Source organism: Haliaeetus leucocephalus, unplaced genomic scaffold, assembly GCF_000737465.1.
Source record: "Haliaeetus leucocephalus isolate CR32 unplaced genomic scaffold, Haliaeetus_leucocephalus-4.0 Scaffold473, whole genome shotgun sequence".
NCBI lineage: Eukaryota > Metazoa > Chordata > Aves > Accipitriformes > Accipitridae > Haliaeetus > Haliaeetus leucocephalus.
Window position 1 is genome coordinate 1,972,407 of NW_010972909.1, and position 23,945 is coordinate 1,996,351.

Below are 23,945 nucleotides of genomic sequence, written 5' to 3' on the forward strand. Positions count from 1 at the left end.
TTTTTAGTTTGAAAGTTGTCATTTTCTTTAAATGGTGAAATTGGGAAGTTGAGATTCCTGTCTCAGTGGGATTTACCTCCCACTGGTCCTGGGGTCTGTCGTGGTTTTCTGAGCCAGATTTTCCCTGTATCTAAAGCCTATTTTCTTAGTGGCATCTACATATTGAGGTAAAGATGTTGATTAAACAGCAAAGAAGTTAAGTCTGCAAACTAATTCTGTTTTAAAAATAGCAGAGAATCTATTTTTCCATTATAGGGAAATATGGAAAGCAGATGGTAGGAATTTTTGGCAGTGGGAGTTACTTTATTTGTCGGTGGAAAAGGGCTTGTTCTGGAGAGGGTGCGTGGGTGGAGGGGGACAACTTGATTCGCGCGCTTCTGTGCTGCAGAGCCATCCCAGATGTGTCTCGACCCACGCTGCAGCCAAAGCTCAAAGTGGTTCAGAGAGGCTGCCTAGATGAGGTGTGCTGGGCAGCAGCCTTCTGGGGTCGGGCTTGTCGAAGCGAAAGCCAGCCCAAACCTCGCTCTTTGTGGAGCCTCCATCTCTTTGTATTTCCTTCAGAAGCGGCAGCTCCTTGGGCTGCAGCACCTTGGAGTGGTGACCGTCCCTACCACAGGCTGGGTGCATACCCCCTCTTCCCAAACGCACCCGCCATGCTTCAGTGTCCCTACACGTGGCACGGCCATGCAGGGGTGATGGTGAGAGGGAGCTGGGCCACTTTACTTGGCTCTGCCACTGGCCAGAGAGTTGAACTTGGAAACATGCTACGCTTGTTTTTGCACTAATAAGGTGGGTGTAAGATGTGGATGTCCTTTGAAAGGCACTGTGTGGAGAAGGAGGCAGTGCTGCTGATGTGATGTGTTGTGACTGGCTGCGCATGTGTGCCTGAAATCCACCCAGGACTGTCAAAACCTAATTGCTGTAAAAGGGATGTTTTGCTGAGAGCCCCCGCTTTCTCACAGCTGTAGAGAAAATGAAAGCGTGCAGGCTGAAGTGCCTGGTTGTCCATCTGTTGGCTGGGCATGCGGGGCAATTCCATGTGCCTGGCCTCATCCCAGCCCAGGTCTTGCCGGTGCAGTCTCCCAGAGTTTCTAGTACAGGGTTTGCCTTGTGGCAGAGTCCCCTTGTTCTGTGGGTAGATGGGGACAAAGAGACTCCTCTCCCTTGTAGCCTAAACCATCCTATGAACTTACTTACCGCTGGCACACGGCTCAGTTTAGGAGCTGTATGGCTGACGTGCCGTTCCTGTCTGCCTGTAGGCTGGCTTTCAGGTTCAGGTAATTGAAATTATCCCCTAGTAGCTTTAATCAGCAGGTTCATTGCCATGATGTATTTTGTGATCCCAGCGTTGCTCAGACTGACCTGCTGCCACCCGTCTGCTGGCTTGATTGGGCAGAGTTACTGCCCGGGGTCGGGAGGTCTTCCCTTCAAACCCGGGCTTCTCTGCCTCTCCAGCTATTATGCATGTACTCTGTGTGTTAATGTTCATCACCCTCTTTCACAAGCTTTGCAACATCTGCTCAGCTCAATTTTCATCCTCCTGCTAGCTGGCGAGGAAGTGGCTGTGCTTTCCAAAAGGGCAGGGGAAGGAAGGGAGGAAAAGAGCTAAAGCAAACGGGCTTGTGAGCCTGGTGGTGCAAAGCATCTCTTCTTTCAGGCCCTCTCTTTTGTACTAAATTTAACTGTTGTTGCGAATGAGCAGGCTTGTGCTCTGCAGCAGTGTGTGGTCCATAAACCATCTCTGTTTCCTGCTGATTTCATGTTTTGCTAGGAAGGACGCAGCGCAGGACTTGAGACAGGATTAAGCAACAAGCATAAGCGTTAGTGGAATGACTATAGTGAGAGACAGGCTTGTTCTCTCTCTCAGCTCTGTCCAAAGGGAGGTAGCTGTGACCTGTCATGTAACAACAGGCTTTTCCTTCAGTGCTGGAGCTCTTCTCTTGTGCCACACTTTAGTTGCCTCCCAAAAATGCTTGGTGCTGAACATTTATTAAGGGATCCATGATCAGATGTTTGCGGTTTGACAGAAGCAGCTGACACTGGTTTAAAACGAAATATGTTGTAATATTTCCTCCATAGAGCCACTAATGAGAAACTTTGGACAAGATTTTTACTTGAGAAAATTCTGCTTTGACACAGTTGAGAGAGGCAGGAGACTTCTCCCATGGCTTTTCATTACAAATTACATCATCATACAAGCAGCGTCTTCTGCGTCTTGAGAATCTGTCTGCCCCTGCTGCTGATTCCCCACCTGAAATCTTAACTTACCGTGGGTGACATTAGACACACTTCAGCAGCGGCAAGCTGTGAAGAGAAGTGTGAACAGCCATACCCCTGTTAAAGAGATTAAGAAGAGTCAAAGTTTGTTTAATCTGTGGTTCAAGTACTTTTAAAGGATGAAACCATGTCCAAGTTGTCTGGAAGCCCGTTTCCTGCATAAACCTTGAAGAAAATGAGGCCAAGGTTCAGGTAGACTTGGGGTATTTATAATGGTGAAGGAGATCTGTTGCATCAGTGTAACTAAAATTTAACTGAAGCAATAATTTGTTTTTTTCCTGTAAGATTCCCCCCCCCCCCATTGGCTTGAGAGGTCTTTGAATAAAAAATTTTATTTCTGAATTATAGCTGAATGACAGCAACAAAACAGTGTATGACGTCTACTGTTTGTACAATCATCCTTAAAGTGCTCATATATCACATGGAATAATCAGCTATGGATTTTTTTTTTATATAGACCTGAAGTTTTCTGAAGACTGAGATGGTATTTTGGCCAAAGTTTGTACAGATGCAGCAGAGATTCATAACCTCAAGTGCAGTGCAAAGCAGAGAGGATCCACATGGCCTTACCCCTTCTGTTCTCAAAGCTCAGTCAGGCCCTGCTCCTCAGCCATCAAAGCTTATTTAGGCTTTTGCTATCTACACTGGTGTGGCAAGTAATAGCATGGACAACTACAGCTTTATGTATATGTTTACAAATTAGGCCTGGCTTTCTGGGTGCTGATGATTTACCTACTCTTGGCCTAGATTTGGTGTCGGTGTGTGTAAGTGAAGAAAGCTTTTTTTTCCCTCATTCTCTGAAGCAACAGTCTGAGAAATTGATAGGTGGAAAAAGATACAAAGAAAAAGATAGGCAAATAGTCATGCAGATGCTAGTGTTCTTTAATGATACAAATTACCCATGTAAATCTGTGTCAGGGAACAAAGCACTTGCACCTGGGATTACCCCCATCGCTGTACAAGTTAGCTACTAGGAGTTTAGGAATAATCTGTGGATATGGGGAAGGGGGAGGTGGATATTTTAAAGGTATACATAATATGTGAAAACACAGATTGTATCACTTGTGCTAGAGTTTTTGGAGTTGGGGAGTGTGGTATGGGGTTTTTTGTTGTTGTTGGTTTTGAATAAGACTGCATGCCTTAAATAGCATCCTTTAGTAGAAAAAAAAACATCTTGAGAGATTGACCACTAAAGATCTGTCCTTGCTGCTCTGGCAGTATACCTTGTAACTCCAGTTTCCCCAGTATTCTCTCTCCTGTTTGTATGCACATCCTTCCCTCCACTAGAGTGTTGCTTTCTCCTTGAGCTTAAGTGGTTGAAACTCCTTGTCGCCAAAGCTCAAGTTAGGAAAATAGCAGAGAGTGAGCAATCCTAGTTACATTAACTCTGCAGTTGCTGATGCAGTCACTGTGTGTAGCTAATCAAATGCCTCTGTTTAACCTGAGGGTCACTTTTGCTTGGGTTTGAGCCCCCAGCGGCTTGAGGTAAGCCCCTGGACTTTGTTCTGGAGGCAGATAAAGAGCACTCATGCATTCCCTTCTGCCTAGTCTGCTTCGGGGTTGTAACTCCTGGTGGCAGGGTGGTAAGGAACAGCAGTTAAATCCCTGCAATTGTTTACTAAACCCTGAGCTTTGACTAAATGGGAATTTGTGGTCCAGTATAAAGTGAAATGAAGAGATTACAATTGACTCCCATTAACTAACACAGTCGTAAAACTTAACCAGCCAACATTTGCTTCAGGATGACTGCTTTGGGTGATTTTCCTAGGCTGATACACCACTTTTGAGACCTACGGCATGCCATATGTTTGGTGCAGGATCTGCTAGTGTCTGTTCCAATGCGTACTGAGATCAGTTAGTTTGAATTAATACAAGACAAAAAACCGTCTAGAATGGGCGTGGCTTTGTCTAAGTAATGTTTCAGGTGCAGCTGGTGTTAATGGATCCACACCGACCAAAAGAAATCTCCCAATTTTGTTTTAATCAGAAGGACTAATTTTGCTAAGGTGTGAGGGTGGAATAAAATGTTTTTCTTTTAGAAGAAAAGACTGCATTCTTCACTATTAATAGACATCTCTAGGTATTCCAAATAGTGAACACACACATACTTTGGTCTCTGTGCTTTAGAACTTGCTGAGGTATTTGGATTTGCAGTTGTCATGTCTGAAGTCTGCACATCTAGCGCCCCTAGAACTTTGTGTTTCCGTAGAGAGAGGGGAAAAAACCACCACCTTTAACAAAAAAGATGTTTATGCTTTTTTCTGACTTCCATAGCTTTTATAGTTAAACCTTGAAGGTAAGAGTCTGCTACTTCTACACACTAGGGAGCTTGTGGTGTTTCCTTCCACTTGCTCTCATGGGTCTCTTGCATTTCCTTTTCCATCCTCACCAGTGAGATCTGATTCTTTTCTGTGTTCTCTGCTGTATCTGGGGCTGTCAGTGTTTCCCATTTTTCTTTTCTCCCATGAGCTAGAGAATTTGTGCCCCTAAATTCTCACCTGTCTCTTAGTAACAGGCTTCCTCATTCTCTCCCCAAACTAGGAGCTCTGTGTACATCTAAAAATCATTTCTGTTGTGCTAAGGGTGCTATATGCATCTCCCAACAGGATTGATGCATTTTTTTTGTCAGCTGTTCTGTTAATTATGGGCTTAGCTATGGCAAGGGGTATTGTCATGCTGCAATGTATCACAGACTATGTCACCAGCCAGCTATTGCAAGTAATAGGAGCAGGTAGTTCTGCTCACTAAAGATACCAGTATTTCCATTTCCCAGTTTTGCAATTTCCAGTGTTCAGCAAAACCTGTAGTTCCCTGTGTCAGTAGGAATGTGCATGCTTGCTCACAGTTTTTGTAAGATTAGTTCATGCAACATGAGAGATTAAGATCGTGCGTTTATTTTTACATACTTGCAGGTTGAGATAAGTTTCAGCACAGGTTCCTGATTAGTACCATAAATTTTGACATTAAAGTTGCAATGGCGATATGTAACGATATGCCTATATAACGTAAGTGTAAGGTGCACACATGTGCACAAGTGTTGAAAGACAGCAGGGCTTTGCCTGGGAGCCTGTCCACTCTTCCACCTACATCAGCTAATCCAACAGAAAGTTTTAGGCTTCCATACAAACCAGGCTACTCTGCTTTTAAATGTGTTAGTAGCTTTAGCATTTCCAGTCTGGGGGCCTTTGATCATTGTGTTTCTATTGCTGGGATTCCAGTCTGGATGGGACAGAAAGAGGAGAAGCTTTGGGGGTAAATAAATAAATACAGTTTTCTGTGGCAGCTCACAAAGTTATGTAATTTTAGCACTGGATTAGCAGGCAGGAGGCAAGTGGAGTCGTTGCTGGTTGCAAGATGAATGCAGTTTCTTGCATGGATATCATCCCATCGTGCATACAATGTGCACTGTTCTGTCTAATTCAGATTGGATTCTCCTGGTGTGAAGAACCATGCTTGCCATCAGTGGGATGTCTGTATGTCTGAGCCTAAAAGCATCTCAAAGATGCATGCTGTAGTGGAGGAGTCTGTCTAGGATGGCTGCATTATGCCCGTGAAGTCTGATCCACACAAGTTTTAAGCATCCACACTGTTATGAGGGATCCTTTCTCACACTGCGATGTGGTTATGTATGTAGATATTACTATTGAACCCCCCTGTAGTGGCCGCAGAGGCAGCTGGACCAGCTCAAAGAGCTTACAGCCATAGCGGATGGTGTTTCTGTGGGGCTCACAGGATCCGGAGGGCTGGCTGTTCTCATTTAAACTGGTTTTGAGGGCTCCCAAACAGCTGCCTTTCTAATGTAACTGGAACCTGGTGAATGATTTTTTTGCTTGCAGGTGTGTAAGCAGCGGTGCCCATTCACTTGTTGTGCAGTGAGCTTGTAAATCCCTCATAAATTGTTTGTAAATCGCTTTGGGATCCTTCTGGCTGACAGGCAGATCCTGTATAAGCACATCACCCAGCCCTGCTGAGGCAGCCCTGCAAAGCCCAAGCCTTCAGGAGCAAAACCAGTTGCCAAAGAAACAGGTGTGTCAGCTCAAAGTGGCCCATGAGGAGCAGCTGTAAGCTCGAACTTTGCCCATTTATTTGCTCAAGGTTTTATCTCATCTTTCTATACAGCCCAGTGAAAATGAATATTTACCATGTCAGTTAAATCTGAGCCATCAGAGTGGCAGGCTCTGTGTGTGCTAGGTGGCCTCATGGGTGAGAGAGCGGAGCAATACGCGAGTGTTGGAGGGGAAGGCTGTGCTTTCTGTGCCACTGGAGAACATCAGGACACCTGAGTAAACAGTGGGCACCCGGGGCTGTGTGGGTAGGGTGATGGGTTTGGTACACTCAATTGATTCCCCCCCTACCCCCCCTTCCAGTTTTTTTTCCACGTGCCCATAGCATTTTTGTTCTGACGTTAGAGCAAGACAAGAGTGCTCCGAACAGAAAGCTAAACTTGCATGTTATTTTTCATTTTGCCTCAGGATTTTGAATGTGGATAGCAAAATTAATATCGAAACAGAAATTTCTTCTGAATCGAAGACCAAATGTTCCACTTGGAAAGTGTAGCAGCACAGTGTGCTGCTGCGCTTGAGATAAGTTATTCTGAAAAAAAACCCCAACAAACCGCAACATTAAAAAAACCCCTATGTAGTAATTGAAAGGGCTATTTTTGGTGCAATGTTTTGATTTCTAGCAAGATTGCGTATATTGAGGGAAATGTTTACTATAAAATTTGTTACCACTTCTGGTCTTCAGATCCCTGGCAGTGGACTTATAGCTAGGCAGTTGCAATTATTGAATTTTTTTTTTTGTCTAGTGTCTTATAGGAGGGTAAAGCAGCATAATTTTCTAGGATTAGGAACTGTTTGGTGTTGGCAGTAAGGCATCCGTACCCACATACAATAGCCTAGCCTTTGCTGGGAATTAGGCATGTTTACATAGGGGAAGTGGCATGACCTAATGTGCAGGGAGCCAGGTGGATACTCGGAGGACCTGCTCTCTGTCTCCGGCTCTGCCTAGCTTGAGCAGTTTGACTGTTCTGTGCCTCAGTTTCTTATTTTATCTGCTGCATAATTTATCTGTTTAGATGTTAAACAGTTTGAAACAGGACTGCCTCTCACTGTTCAAAACAACTATTCTACTTCAACACAGTCTTAATAATGAGCATAAACAACCATGGTCTTTGGATATTCAAAATAAATTTAGGAAGATTCTGGTTAATTTTTGATTTTTCAACTGTATTACCAAGGGTTGATCTTTGGACCTATATAACCAAACTTTTTCCTTATTTGCTTTCTGTTATTCTGCCTTTCGAAGGACTTTGTGGAAGAGAAAGCAGCATAAAAATCACACAACCGGTTTGGCAGGTCCTGTATAAACAGGAGAAATGCCAGGAAAAGTCTCATGTCTTTGTTGCCAGCTTTTTTAAAAAAAAAAAAAAAAATTCTGGTTAATTTTCCCCTAATGAAAATCTTAGCCATTGCTATGTGTGAGCAGGACTGTGGGGAAGGGCATGTGGTGGAAGGGGCTGGGGGATGCTTGCTAGAAGGAACATGTTTGTCCTCAAATGCTGGGAATGTTCGTATTCTTGGGCAATTGTCCCAGTCACCTTCTTGGCTGTAGGAACAGAAGAAGTGTTTTGTCATGCTTCTTGTAAGCAGGTTTGGTTTTTTCTTTTTTTTCTTCCTCCATCTCCTCTGACAGTCTCACAGCTCAGCTCGAGTGTTAAACACACCCTGCTTGATTAGATGGGGGTGATTGATGCCCCCCTGTTTTGCTTTGCCTGTGCCAGCAGAAAGCTGTGCTGGTTTTTAAGGCTGTTTAGCAGTGAGTTGCGTTGGCTAAGGAGTCCTGCCTTCCTAACTGGATCTGTGCTGTTGCATAACCGTGGGAAGGGTTGGAGTGCCTCTGTCCTGATTCTTGTGGCAGAGGAGGGACGTGTTTCTGGAACGGGTTCACAGGTTTCTTCTGATGCAGGCCATCTCTGCTACGACTTGAGTCAAAAGATTTCAGTCAATGCTTTGACAAGGAGGAGCATTAGAAATCAGCAGTGCTCATGGGGAGGGTATTTAAAATCAAAGCTAAAATGCAGAATGAAATGATGCCTTCTCAGAGCTTTTGCACAATGTCCATGTCATTTTACTTCTCTCTTGTAGTTCATCTGTTTCCAGAGCAGCACCATAACCCCAGAAACATGGCCATGCTTGTAGAGGGTCAAAATGGGATTTAGGCAACTTGCTGTTTCTTCCTGCACTGCTGTTCCTAATTGTAAAATAGGATTCGAAAAGATTCTTCCTCTGGTGCTTCTCTATCTTGACTATTTTGGCTTTGAGCTCTTCAGGGCTGTCCTCTGCTCAGTGTTTCTGTGGTGCCTTGGACAATGGCCCCGTGGTTCAGTTTGCCTCTGAGTGCTATCACTGTATAAATGTGAAGTCCTAACAGTTGGGTTCAGATCCCGGTAGAGTTCTTAGGAAAGGATATTATTTTCTAAGGTGTTGAAGTAGGTTTTTGCTCAGCCCCTGTGCTCCTGATGGGCTAACCACCTAATCTACATATGTTTTAGTCCCTCCACTTGTAAAGGTGAGTATAATAACGCTTCTTCTTATTGCAGGAAAGTGGTAAATGTATTATAGGACATATTTAAATGCTGTAATAATGAGGACTGTGGACAAGCCTTCAGATTGAGTCAAAATGGGCCCAGGACCAGCACTTTACTCTTTTTCTTAAAGATGGCTGCAACTTACTCCATTTTAGCTGGCTTAGTTCCCAAGCTTGTCGCTAATGTAGTAAGGCAGTATTTGTAGCTCATAAGCAGTCTTATGGAAAGGGTGGAGTGGCTGTCACTACAGTGTCCATTCAGTTGTGAACCCACAATGCTTAGCTGTGAACACAAGCCAAAGATAACCAGAGTGAAACTTCAGCACTTCTCTTCTGCCAGGAGCAACATCATAACCAATGCTTCGGGATTATGAGCTAAAACAAAATAATAATTTGAGGAAGAACAAAAAGTGATGCAGAGGTTGAAAGGAACAATTAAAACAATTGGGGAACTTAACAAACAGGAAAAGCTATGGCAGGAGAGCAGCTAAACTGAGATTTTTGTGCTTAGCCATCTCACGGCTTGACAGGCCTGTGGGCTCAGTGTTATCCCATTGCCCTGTTGGCTGTGGTAATGCTACAGCTTGTTTTGGAGAGTCAGTAGCAGGTCTGGGAACAGACTCCTGTCCTTCTCACCATTTCTCTTCAAACATCTTCTGCGGAGCTTGTTTTTTCCTGTGCTTTGTGGTGTGGCATCTGCTACCCAGCCCCATACAGCAGCACTATGCAGGGGGTGATCCACTTCTTGTTCCCCTTCTGAGTGCTGGGAGTGCCACTGGAATTTCCAGACTGAAGGAATAAGGGCTGTGTGGGATGTACCCTGTCACATGGACAGGTTGTACCTGGAAGGCATCTCTTGTTTTCAGAGCAGTTGGGAAAGGATTGCTAATAGCTCTCCTTACACAACAGAAAATTCACCCGCTTAGTTCATTACTTATTAGCTCCAGGCAGGGACATTGCAGATTTGTTAATGGTAATGGCCAAATCATTAGAGTGTGCAGCATTAATGGAGGAGAAAGCATTTAATAAAGAGCCATCACTCGACCCTGTCATTGTCCCTGGAATATAGACCATATTGTCGAATTCAGTTTCTGCTGTCCTGTCACCTACCCCTCCTTAAAAGGATGGCTTGTTCAGGAGCTTCAGCTTCTTTTCAAACACACGTGAAAGCTCATCTTTTCTTCTTTTGAATCAGATATGCTGTACCATGCCCAGCTGTTTCTCTACAAACATATTTAAAAGGTCTCCTTAAAGTTCTCCCAGTCCTGATGGTTCTGTGCTGGAAGGACCATGTTTTAGTGGAAATAAAAGATTTTGCTGTGCCTCAAGCTATGCCTGTGTCTGATGCATTGATCAGCAAAAGGTTCAGTTTCTTCTAGTTTGCATTCTCATACCCATAGACTGCTGACTGGAGGGACCTTCTGAAAGCTGCTAAATAGCTTGTTAAATAAATTGCAAAAAATAACATGATTCTTGTAGAGGTTGACCTGTCTGCAGATTGTATTTCTTTTGATGTAACTCAGCTTCCTGCAGTGGTCTCCCATTGCATCTTATGTTTTAATCGCAGCTTCTCATTAGCTTATCCTTCTGCAATATATCTTCCAGGTTATCTTCCCTTTCCTCTATTTTTATTTCCTTTTGGCTGTTGAGCTGTATCTGTCATATCTCTCTTTGTCCCTGTAGTTCCTTTATTCCTTCCTTATAAGCTAGACCTTCTGACTCTTCTAAAACTTGTCTATCTTGCATATATAGATTTGTATGTGTGTGTGTATATATATATATCTCTCTGAGGCAGAATGAAGAGCTTGCAAATGTGCAGGATGCAATATTCTAAGTGAAATCCTACCAGCTGTTTTTTATATACTCTCCTTTGTCAGCTAGAGTTTCCTTTTTAGTCACACTGATCTCATGTTGTTCACGTTAAAGTACGTGGCTGGGTTAGGCAAAAGACGGTGGGAGAGGAAGATCGTAATTTGATGTTTCTTCCACGTCCAGCTTCTGTACAGAAGACAAGGTCAGTGCAAGTGTGGTCCTTTTTAGGAACTCCCTCTGCATTTAGTATGCTGGGAGTCAAATAATGTGAATCCTTCTGATATTTTACAGTGGCAAACATCCATCACTGCTTTTTTCTGGACTAGCTTATTAATACAGTCTTTGAGAATGGGTGTTTTATTTGGCTGTCTTTCTCTCTTTGTGGATTCTGTTCACTCTTCCTGAGCACCCAAGTGGATCTGCCCATTTTTTCACCAACATCCCTTATTATAGCTGTCCTCTTCCTGGGCTGGCCTAGATTCCCTCTGGAAAGTTGCCTTTACCTACTTAGAGGTGGTGTCGAACGAGGGGATATAGCACACTCCCTGGCATGCTGTGTATGCTGGGTTACTTTTGCACTACTTGAACCTTTAGGTGCAGCAACTGTAAGGTGTAGGGTTAGACCTCGTCGTGGCACCCCAAGGTTTCTCTGTGCATTTAGTATGTCCTTTTTCATGGAAAGTCTGCCAGAAGTCTGAAGTGTGATGAAGAGCTGTCATGAAAATGCGGTGGTGTTGTGTATGCCAATAGTGTTTTGTTTTGCTGGTGAGGAAAGTTGTAAAGATGTCAACCTTGCAGAGTTAAACTGTTGTTTCACAGAATAAGTAGGTACACCAGTTTTCTGGTCTGAAATGGTCTTCCAACGCCAGAACCCAAGCCTGCGATCAGGGTTGTCTTCTCAGTGCCTCCAATATTGGATAACTTTTCTTCATAGAGGAGAGATGTTCTCATGCCTACCAGGGTAGGCACCTACTTGATCAAACATAAACAACTTTTTCCCAGTTTATTATAGTAACTGATTTTTGGGTGTGCCTGTATTTTCAAATAGTAACAGATATAAGATAATTATGGCATATCATGATGCAATTTGTTTCCAAACAGGCATATATACACACTGTTCACCCTCAGGTTCAAACTGATTTCATGTAGATAAGGAGAGAAAGTAAACTTAAGTGACTGAACTGGAGAAGATAAAGATTGAGGCCCGTATGTGGACTTTACTTCCACTAATTGGGACCAGAATCGTTGTTTTAAAAAAATCGCTGGAGAATTTTGCAGGTATAGATGAGAGCAGATTCCAGCCTTGCAATGGGACCAAGAAGGGTCATTTCTTATATTTTTAAATTGTATTTTTAAAATGTGTATTTCAGAGTGTTGTAGCTCTTCAGGAATTTTGTTTCTATCAGTGAGTGAGGATTAAAAGAAGCTATGACTTCTATGTGAATTAGTCTCCCATGATTTTTCCACTACGTGATGATCACGTAGATAATCCACGGTAGTGAATGAGTTGACCTCATCCATGTGACAGTTCTGACCTGTCGTTCATGCTATGGAAATATTTGACATCCCTTGTTGTGAAGGCTCCTGTTCACAGTAATTGTAGCTTCAGTAAAAATACTCAGGAAGCAACACTCATCCCTTGTAGAAAGACCAGAAATGATGTTTGTCCTGGAAATGTGTTTGAATACATAGTAGCATTGCAGCTTGCCAGTAAAGTGGCAGCTCCTTAATACAGCTGAGTGAAAACACTTGAGCTGCCATGCCAGTCCTGAGAAGCTGCAGAGTAGCTCCAAGATTCTCCTTTCCCATAACACGTGAGAGGGCAGCTCCCTGTAGACCATGTTTTCCCTTAGTCTTCCCATCTCAGTTCCATGGCCTCCAGAAATTTTGTACTGAAATGGATGCATGACTCCAATTACGGGTGTTCAGGGTGTGAATTTCCACACGTACAGGCAGGGTTGTACAACCATTGTATGTTACAGGATGAGGCTCCCCAGCACTCCCTGTTTTAGAAAAGAGAATGCGAAAAAGATGCAGTGAAATATCTCTGATGTGCAGATATCTAAGCCTGGAAAGTCCTTCTCTGTTGCCCTCCCTGCTGCTTACTCATTGGCCACAGGACTTCAAAGCCTCATGTGTTTTATTCCAGCTGTGCAATAAACTCTCTTGAGCCTTCTGTGATGCTTTGTGCTAAGCAAGTGTGCTAACAAAATCATGATGTAGGTGCAAAAAGGGATTGTCCTGTGGATCAGAGCAGGCTAACCTTTCTCCGTGCTCTGCTTAAACAGAGGTCAGCAGCAAGTTCTCGGGAGGAATGTTGCAGTGACAACCCCATTAAGCGAATTTTGGAATTGCATGTGGAAAGGGGCTGGGGGCAGATAGTTTCTTAACATCAGGCAGCTGAATCCATTGTTGACTTCTGCCTTGAAGTAGTAGGTCAGGTGGGTCAAGTCCCAGCTTTACTGCGTCTTCTTGGAGCCTTGCTGAAGAAGGGTGAGTGGAAGGGCCTCCCACTTAAAATAGATAATGCTTTACTCCCGTTTTGGAGTGCGATGATTCCACTTCCAAGTTCTGAACCAGAATCTGCCTCCCATATATGAATCTGCCTCCCATATATATTTTGTGCTGCCTAGCTGGGATATCTATGGATAACATTCTTTATTGTTCATATAAATGACTAATCCTTTCATGAATCTCATTAAGCTTTTTGCCTTAGTATTATCTTGTAGTTTTACCTGATATAATCTTCCCCACAGCCTGTTTCTACTCTCTATTCCCCTATATTAGCAGTGACCTCAGCAAAGAAATACTTTTTGAGTATGTGGTTCAGCTAGTTTTTTTGCTTCATTTATATTTGCTAATTTGAGATATTTTGCAGTGCTTAGACAATAATGCAACCATATCATGCATTTTCAACAACAATGACCTCTGCAAGCTGCCTTTTCACAACACTTGAGTGCATCAATATTGCTGTCTGTACGATTTTAATTTAATTAGAACAGTGGCTGTAGTCATTTTGGGAGAAGCATGAACTTCCCCACTGTCTCCTTTACCCTTCCCTTTTGTAATGAACTGTTGCACCTCTGTGGGTTTTTTTTTTATTTGCTTGAGTAAGGATTCAGATGTGAGAGGGTAGCCATCTCCTGCCCCTCTGCTGGGAGGTTCGTCAGAAGCAGGCTGAAGGGAGGAGGCAGGGAGGAACTGAACTTCACAAAATCACTAAGGTCACCGAGACAATCTCTGCTCTCTGTGTGCAGGAAATGAGATGTTAATCTTTTCCCAGTGCTGCTTTGCATAAGGTCCATTCCAGAGAGCTGTGTTTGTTTTAATTTCTCTAATTACTGATAGTGTGCTGATTATGCTGCTATAGATTTGACGTGAATTGCTATATTAATGGGATCAAAAATGAGAAGTCTGCCATGGAAATTAAGAAGATGACAGCAGCTGGGGGAAGGGAGGGAAGTGGAGAGTTTAATTCATACCCTGGTGCTGCAGAGCTCTACTTTGCTTTTTCTGGAGCCTGATCCTTTGTCCCTGGCAGAAGTTGGAGTACACAAACTATAACATTGACCAAAATCCCAAAATGTTGTAATTGTGTAGCTGGTGCCATACTGTCTCTTAGGGGCTCTGATTTCCCCCCTCTTCCCTATGTTAGGCCTTGTAACTCATCTCATAGTGGTCTCTTGGACTTTCGTATCCAGCTATAGTGTTGCATACAAAACCCTGGTGAACACTGCATATGTCTTCCTTCCCTTTCCTCTTCCCCTCACTTGCTTCCCTAATGGTTAAGTAACTTGAATCTCCTGCTGTTTTCCCTGTGCTACTCTGCAGCTGGTTTGCTGGCATTGCCCTGCTGAGTGCCCAGACATGCAGGACCTTCTGTATCTTTCCTGCAAGCACCTCATTCCTCCCCCAACAACCCTTTTCTCTAAGGCCATTTTTTCTCCGCTACCGTACCCAACGTGCCTACTCCTAGGAGGATCCACAGTAGCAAAAACAGACCTTCCCAGGCTCACCCTAGCTCCTGGTCCTTTGGTTTGTCTTTCTACTTTCCCTGCCTTGGTGTGCATGCTGAAAGAGATAGCCCTGGTCCCATGTCCTTGCAGAGCCGTGATTTGGGGTTTATGGTGGTTGTGTCCAGAACACCAGCTTTTATGGTCCTGAGAGCTACAACTGTATGTTTCAAACCTGGATTTACACAAGCCAAGGGCATGTTACTCAGGGTTTTTAAGCCTAGGGCTTCCCCAGAAATCTAAGAGGGCACCAGAATATCTGCACACTTGCTAGTACTGCCCTCTCTGAGTGCCTGTCCCCTAGGCGAGGAGTTGGAGCAGGGTGATGGGATGATACCCAGGGAGCTGGAAGCTTCCCTTAAAGCAGCGTCCTGCGACCACTGTCTTGCGAGTAAGCAAGGACGGCCTGTGAGGACACGACAGGTAACTTTGTCCTCTTTTACTTCTAACTGTTGGCTTCCTGATAGTTACCACAGCACAAATTGCTGTATCTCCACCTTGCGGTAATGCCTGCTTCTCTGGGGAGTAGGGGGACTCTGGGCTGTTTGGAGAAGCAAAAGATGAACAGCAAATGCAACAAGACAGGTGCAGAGTGGCACATGTACACCAGCAGCCTGGGGGGCAAATGCATGTCAGCTTTCACTCCCAGTTTAATTTTGCCCTGTGCAGTATCATTACATGCAGTATAGGAGTAAGTTTTTACACAGTGGTAAGAGTCAGCTGCCTTTTCTGTCCAGTGCAGGGTATTTCCAGACCATGTTGGCTGTTCTGGTTTCCTGGAAACTGCTGCATAGATAATGCCTTTCTTTGCTTTATCAATTAAAAAAAAGTCATTTTAGTATACCACCTATCCAACTACTGAAGTAGTCTTGTCATTGGGACATGAGGGCTTGCTTAGCATGCTTTCTTACATATTTTCTTTTCATTTCTGCAAAAACATGTATGTTCTTTGTGCCTGTCATCTGAATGAAGTTAGTAAAGGGACAAAAAGACTATTAAACTGCAAGCTGGAGAACATTCATGATGAAGGCTGCTGCTCTGGAGTTTAGAAGGGCATAACTTAAGCAAAAGCGTGAAGCTGTTTTTACTTGCAGCCTCACTTATCCTCAACTGCTAGACTTTTTTTTAAAAGGTGACTACAAACTTAATTTTGCAATTTTGAATTTTTTTATTATTATTATTTTAGCAGTATGAATTATTTGTGTTCCTTACAGAATTTGCTACCTGTTGGTAGATTTTGTCTGTAAAGGACCTACACAATTCTTCAAACTGAAATTAGTGTGTGCTTTGATGGCTTTGGGTGTCTAGGCAGCTGTTATGTACACTCCTACTAGATATTCATGATCAATATAGCTTTTGAGTTACCTTCCTTTTTCAGACAGGATGGTTTGATCTAAGGCTTTCTCAGCACCTGGATATTTAGTATTTTATACTTTTCTAGTACAAAGAGAACAAAACCATAGCTTGTCTTGATTTTTAACCATGTGTTTCAATCTGTCTCTGCTAGATCGGGCAGGTGAAAGCACGACCCACTCTCAGCAGACCTGGTTGATTGTCTAGGTGGCACTGTTGGAGCACCAGCCACTAGAGTAAACCCCAAGGAGGGTCCCCATAAAAGTTGACTTAATGCATCTCTTCAATTACTGTAGTCAAGGTGAAATTTCATGGTGAAACTGTGAGCTGAAGAAGCCTTTCAAAAATGATGACAGCAAGCAATATGCCAAGTGTTTTAGCCACCTCATTGTGGCTACTGGCAAAATACTAGGGAGCTGCTATTTTGAAGTTGCTTATAGATGGCAGTTGTTTAGGGCTGAGTGTTTGGTCACTTGTGGGTTTAAATGTTTATAGAGTCTGCTGGCAGGTGGCGAATCTGGAATGTGGTAATGCCAAACTCTTTCCTAGTACTCATCACCAATAATCTCAAAGGACCACACCAAATGTGTATTGGTTTAGTCTCTTTTACCGGTAGACTAGGCTACAGCAAGGCTGTTTGCTCAAGTACACGCAAGATTCATGCTGGTTCTACTACCAGCACTACCTATCCTTACTCCCAAGCTGTTGCTTCAACAATCTTACCATTGAACCATCTATTCTTGGCCTTAATGCAAAGGGAAATATTAAACTGACTGGTTAGGAAACCCTTCAGAAAAATTCCTAGTAGTGGAGTATCTAGTTGCATAACCTTAGAAGTATGAGATACCAGCCATGTTTTTGTCTGATGGATCCCACAGAGAGAAGCACTAGGCAGTTCTGGAGTTGTGAAGATTAAAGCACATCTGTTCTCAGTGGTGTGAGTACAACAGGTACTTCCTGGAAGTGTGACTCTAAAAAAGCCTCAAAAAGCCTGGAGGAGCAAATGTGACCTTGTGCATTCACACGTCTGTGTAGGCTGGGAGTTGCTTGTGGCTGAAGCACAGAGCTACAGTAGGTTGCAGGACTGGACTGATGTTTGCAGTTCTGCTTCCAGCCATGTTACTGACTCATGCTGCAAACAGGGCTGAAGCTCATTTTTCCACAAGCCCAGCGCCTTGACCTCCCGGTGCCATTCCACACCTTTTGGAAATCTGGCCAGGACAGTTACAAGGGCTGCTGTTTCAGGATGCACTTGTTAAATGCATTGCCCTTGAGAGACACATGCCGTCCTTTTTCAAGACAGCTTAACTCTGAAATTACTTAGCACATTTGAGCTTTGCTCGTTCTGTAACTCAAGTTGTCCGTGTGCCTAATAAAAGGAAAAAGACTTACCTAATGTCTGTGAATTGCTTTGATATTTGGGTTAAAGGTGCTGGAAGAAAATGCAGGATTAGTAAGAGAGGGCATTTCAAAGGCACCAGTAAGAGTTGGATAGCTAACTCCGTTTTGTGCCTTGTAAAATGTGTTCTGGAAATATTACCAATTCACACATTACTGTGGTCATTCAATTATGTGGAAAAAGTAACTGCATTTCCACAACTTCTTTTTAGTTTTTACTGTCCTGTTCTTATGAATACTAGGAAACAATGAATTAAATGTCTTTATTTCTAACAGTAAATCTCAATGAAGCTGTTGTGGTATAAATGAGGTTACCGTGTGCCTTTAGGAGGTTTATCAGTGTGGAGAGAAAGGCAGCAGGTACTGCAAGCGTAATGTCTTAGTTTGATACAGCACCTCCTGGGTGGTGGGGGAAGTGCATGGGGTTCTGGATTTAATTTTGTCTTCAGCTTGCACTTTCCTCTTGCTGTTGGCCAGTAAGAAGGCCCTTTGAAGCCACTTAGCCCTTGTCTTTGCAGCGGTGATTCAGAATTTCTGTGAGGATGGAATGTGACCTGAGGTTGGACTGTATCCTGTGTTCTTCAGCAGGGAGGAAAAGGACTTCAGGTCTCCCATCTATCCTCTAGTGCCTGTTTGCAGAGGCAGGCATCTGTGTGGCTATGTTTCAGAAGTGTTCCTCTTTTTATAAATATCTCATTCAATAAGCAAAACGAGCAGCTGCAGTGTGGTTCGATAATCTGAGCTGTGGATCGCAGCAGGAAATGCTAGGAAGTGGCTGGTCTCCTTGCGCATCGCTGGTATTATGCACCAGTGGCGAGAAGGTGCAGATGGGCAGTAAGACTGGAGAATGGGCAGAGCGCACTGCGCCTTGCAGGAACGCGAAGCACAGAGTCAGCCGTTTTGGGTCAGGGAAGGAGTTGCATAAGTTGAAAGCAGAATAATGTTTTGTAGCTCCACAGGTGCATCTTTCACCACGTCTCAGTGAACATCCCTGTTTATTAACTAAGAAAAACTAAATTCATATGAGCTAATGGGTTGCTGTTGCCTGGACAGTGATGAGTAGAAAGAAACTGAGTGGACGCAGTAAGATATTAAAGAGCTTTGTGGGAGACTGGAACATAAGATTGAACAATTTCTGGGTAACAAGTACTGAGCTGAAAGCCATGGAGGCTGGTACTCGCAGAAAAAACATAGCGATGGTGGAGTGAACCAGGCCTGTCTTCCCACTCTGTCTAAACCCAGAATAGTTAGAACAGTTTATTCTCCACATGCCATCAGTCTTCTCTGCAATGACTGTCAGCAGCGGTGCCTATAGTATAGTGGTGGGACTCCAGACGTTGAGGCAAAACTTCTGGTTCTGTGTGAGCTCCTCAGCAGCAAGCTGATAGCAGCACCTTGCACCAGAATGAACTGGCTTTCTGGGTGCTCTGTGTCCTATTTCTTTTTGGACATGTCGTCTAGTCTGTCTGAAGAGTTTTCTGCTTTGGTACATTTAGTTATTATTTACTCATGTTGTACAAACCTCTCCTTCTCTTTGCTGGCAGTGAGGGTGCTTACGTTCTGCAGGTGCCTCTATCAGCCTTAGTCTAGTTCCCTGCCACACAGCCATGATAATGTTGTGGTTTGTAATGGAAGTAATTACCTTCTCTTGCTCCAGCACCAAATTTGTCTTTTCCATTTGCCAGAGATCAGGGTCAGGGTGGGGGGCTGCACATGTACTTTCTTGAAAATGCTAAGAAATAAAGGTAGCGCTTTTTGCTTCTCTATGTGTGTACGTATGTGGCTGTTCGCACTGCCATCATTAAATGTCAGCAGCACAGTTTTGGGGAATAGCATGTATTGCCTTCCAGGAAGCATATGATAATGATTTTTTTTTATGCTCCTGTAAAATTGTGACTATGTTTATTTACAAAGGGTATAATTTGTGCTGTGATTGGAGTACAGGCTTAGAATAGGGAAGAATTTTCCCATCAAATCAGATGAAATTTCAGTCTTAAATTTCTTGGCAGACATTTTCAGAAATAAAAACGTTAACAGTGACAATTATGAAACTAATGCAACATTCACAAATTGCCCTTTAACTCTATTTGACTGTCCTTGCGTAGCTGTTTTCTGTATGCTGACTTATTTGGTTGCAAGTTAAACTACTTCAAAGAAAGTGCTAGTAACTAGTTTAGGCAAGGAAAAAAAAGTACTACATTACTCGATGGTAAACAGAGTAGTTTTTAGCAATAGAGTAGGGTTTTCTGCAGCAAAGACAAAACTAATGTCTTTACTCCTTCATAGCATTTTAAAGTGTTAAATAGTTAATAAACATGCTTAGATCATGACTGATATGTTAGCTTAAGATTAAGTGGTTTTGACACTTTCTGTAACAGTACTCATGCATGTATCATGGAGTTGCTGTAAGATTTTCACCGACATAAAACCCTGAGAGTCTCCCCACTTATGTGTCACTTCCCTTTCCTTCTGGCAAATTTCTGAGAAGACCCTTGGAAACTTCATGGACCTACCTTTAGAAAATCAAACCCGTCGCCCTAAGAGCTGTTGGGCCCCTGGCTGCAACACTGGGCAGCACGTCGCCTGCGCAGCACTTGCCCGCAAGCGTGCTGTGCTCCGTGGCTCCCTGGGCAGCCAGGTGCATCGCTAGTGCTGCTCGCCCCCACCACGCGCGCATACTTCCTTCCTTCCACCCACTTCCCCCTCCCCTGCCTTGGTTTCACACCTCTGTTCCAAAGTTCACGTTGTCCTCTCTCTTTCTCTCCCCCCCACCCCGCTTTCTTTTTAACAGCAGGAAAGAATTTCGTACACACCTCCAGTGAGCCCGGTACCAAATTACACTTCCTCTTCACCACTACATGTCCCAGTGCCTCGAGCGATCAGGATGGAGGAAGACACAATCAGACTGCCGGCACACCTGCGTGAGTGTCAGCGCTGAGGCTTCTTACATTCTTGCAGGGTGCGGGGTGGGGTGAGGAGGTATTTCTATTTTTATGGAAGAGAGCGGGGAAGCCCCCTGGCTTTAGACTTTTTTTTTTTTTTTTTTTACGCTCTAGCTGGTTTGATTTTTCGAAATATTATTTTTAACCAAAGGAAATTACTCTTAAATACAGTACATTATATCCCGCCCCCTGCTCCCATCCCCTGCACCCCCTGTCAAGGATTTGGCTTATTTCTCATGACAGGCACAAATGTGGAGGTTTTATTTTGACAGGAAGTGCTATGTTTCCTTCCATGGTATAGGAATTGTTCAGCTATGTGAAACTCTGACCTTGTGTCACAGCACAAACTGTGGCAAGTAGAGTGCATTTGTGCTGTGGGTATTTTTCAGGTTGTTATGGGTCTCAATATTAAATACTCCAGGTGCCCAGGCTCTCTACTACAGAGCATGTGTCCTGACAGTGGCAGTGGGAAAGGAGGAAGAATGACCTTAGCTGTGCACAAAAGGATGCTGCAAAGGAGGAAGGGCATATCACTGACATTGGAACAAAAACTGGAGCTTGGGGGCAAGGCGAGAGCCAGGCGCTTCCTTGCTGAGATGATTTAATGTTTGAGGAATAGGAAGGGCCAAGGGCTGCTGGCCAGCGAGAGGTGAATTAGTGAGATAGGATGGGGACAAGGAAGAGTGGAATTTTCCTTTTTGGAGGGGAAGCAGTTCTGATGTAAATTGAGAGGTTTACTTTTGTCAGGTGTTACATTCCTGGGGTACTTGAGCGACAACAAGCAACAGGGCCAGGAGCAAATGGAACTTTGTGCATTGCCATCTGACAAATGTGTTTGGGATTTCAGGGGTGAAAAAAAAGTCCATGTTTATCACAAGACATTCTCATTCCTGTCCTCAGCTGTCTTCCAGGCACACTCCTTTTCTGGATGCAAACTGTGCTCCCAGCGCTTCTGTAATCCTGTGCTCGCTCCCTTGCTGGTCACTGATTTGCTCTGCCCCAAGGTCACTCGTTGCCCATGCTGCGTTCTGCACAGTCCTGTTTTTGCCTGCTGCTGCCTTTTACTCTTTTCTGCCTGTCTTGCAGCATAGCCCAGGTTGTACCTTTTCTGTGCTTTCTGATGGGAATGGGAACTGGCGCTGCAGCATTTCTGGCCATGTCTGGTTGCTGCCTGAGTATCTGCGAGCTCCCAGACCCTGCTTGCCTGTATGTGTGGCTGCTGGCCTGTTTCCCCAGCCTGGGGAGGACTTGCTGCCACACTTACAGGGCATTTCTATGCTTTGCCCAAAACTTAGACAGAAAAAAAACAACACAGAAGCAGTTCTTTTTGCCATTGGCACTTTTAATCCCCGAGATTTCCCCCCCCCCCCCTCATTGCATTAGCTGGTACTATTTACTTCTGCTGTGGGAGCCACTGTCTGTCCTCTCCACAGCTAGGATCACGGCTGGCTTTCCAGTTACTTGCTGCCTTCCCCACTGGGTCTGGCAGATGCACAAGGCAGGAAAGCAGAGACCCTTGACGCTGAAAGGGGTGGGGCACTGTGCTTACTACCTGCTTCCTTCCCATCAGCGAGCCAGCATGCGAGGTAGTGTGAAGCCTATAAGGCTTCTTCTCAGTGAACACTTTTTATCCAATGTTTTTAGGTGTGATCGAGCCTTTCACCTTGATTTTTGTTTTGTTTTTTCTTTTCTTTTGATTGGCACATTTTTAAACCTGCAAGGAGCCTTCTTTCCCATTAGTATTTACATACCAGTCTGACTTGTAGTGTGAAAACACAGACGACTAATCATTAAATATCTGTGGAATAGTCTTCCATAAAGTTAGTGTCTCAGGTCATAAACAACATGGAGCAGGTTTACATAGTCCTACTAGTTGTAGTCCCTGGCAGTATAGTATTTTGTAGGTCAGTATGTGGTCAATATTGACCCAAACCCTGTCACCAACCAACTGACCCAAACACTGTTAGAACCACTATTTAAAGCATATAGGTTGATAGCTAGGCAAAAAGGGACCATTATGAATCCCTAAAACGATCTCTGGTATAACTTGAGTTACAGAACTTCCTTAGTAACTCCTGCGTTTATGTCCAGTCACCGAGCTAAGTGTGTTATGCAGAAAGATTTCTGCTCTTCATGTAAAGACTTCAGCGATGGGGAGGATATAAAGTCTCTAGATGTTCCTTCAATGCTTAATTATGCTCCTTATTTGCCTTTTTTTAAGTGCCCTATTTATAGTTTGAATTAGTCAAGCTTCAGTTTCCAACTATTAGATCTCATTATCTCCTTTCCTGCTAAATATTGTCAAAAGACTACTCCTGATATAGGTGCTTTTAGATAAAGTCACTTCTTAACCTGTTCTTGGCTAAACTGGATAGGAAGAGAGGTTCTTAAGGCTGTCAATCTTCCTGTAAAGCTTCCAGATTTCAAATTCTGTTTGTATCATCTCTGTGAACTGTTTCCCACTTCAGACATCCTTCTTGAAGTGAGGACAACAGAACTGAAGATCATATTTCAGGAGTAGTCTTCCTAATACGAGGTATAGAAATAACTAAGTGCCTCTTGGATGTCAGGTCATGAGGTTTAAGAGGTATTAACATCGGATTTTGCAATTCCTGCATGGACCCCTCTCATTTTTGTGTTTGTTTTTTTTGGTTGTTTTTTTTTTTTTTTTTTAAGAGATGTGTCTGAGAGACAACTTTGGTCCTAAATCCGAACTACTTTAGAAGTCAGGCAAAGTAGCTAATTTCTAGTTAAAGGCTGTGGTACTGTGTGTGAAGACTGGGTTTAGCTCCGCAGAGTCTGAGGGTTTTCTAGGTCTGAGATTTTGTTTGGTTCCAGCCTTATTGTTGTTTTTGTTGATTAGGTGAAGTGTAATAATTTCTCTCAACCCTCACTCATTCCAGTGTGACAGGGAGATATGGTGAGTTTCTCCAGTCATACACAGAGCTGATAGCTTGTCAGGCCTCCACTCATTCTCTGTTTCCATGACATTCTGATGGCATTTACCGAAATAAAGGCAGAGTTCAGTCCTAACCCATACATCTTCATTTCTGCCAGCTTGCAGGTTCAAGAGGTGTGCTACAGGTGCAGCTGAAGACAGCAGTTGGCCCAAGCGGAGGTAGAACTAGAGGCAAACGTTTCAGATGGAACATGAAGTGCACTCTGTGGATTCAGACAGTGTTTTATCCCTTCCTATTAGAAAATTAACTCTTTTTAATGTTTAACAGCACTCTGAAGGTGCTAACAGCCAATAGTATCAGGACAATTAGTAGAGCAATTTCCTTTGGTGCAATAAATTATTTCTCACTGTTGGGTGAGCAAATGGGTCTCAGCTATGACGAGCTGATTTGATCCAGAGGCTAGAAAAGGGGGAAGTGCAAAGTTTGGAAGGGTGGAATGCAGATCCCTCTTTGCTACAAGCATGCAGAGGAGGACTCCTCTTTGGTCAACACAGCTAGAAATATAGAAAAACGCCTTTTCCTGGGGGTGATGTGAAGGCACCTTCCCCTTCTCACACAGCCTTTCTTGTTTTAATTAGCTGCTTTCTTCCCAGCCTGCCCTG

At 43.7% G+C, this 23,945-nt stretch overlaps 1 protein-coding gene across 4 annotated transcripts in view; it reads left to right on the forward strand.

The window, feature by feature from the left end:
- The window catches only part of ETV6 (ets variant 6), a 137,522-nt gene that overhangs the window by 26,269 nt on the left and 87,308 nt on the right, over positions 1-23,945 (forward strand). For all 4 annotated transcript variants that reach the window (XM_010575295.1, XM_010575297.1, XM_010575298.1 and 1 more), the window contains one exon: positions 20,233-20,362. In XM_010575295.1, coding sequence (XP_010573597.1) covers positions 20,233-20,362 — 130 coding nt within the window. The remainder of the gene's footprint in view (positions 1-20,232; positions 20,363-23,945) is intronic.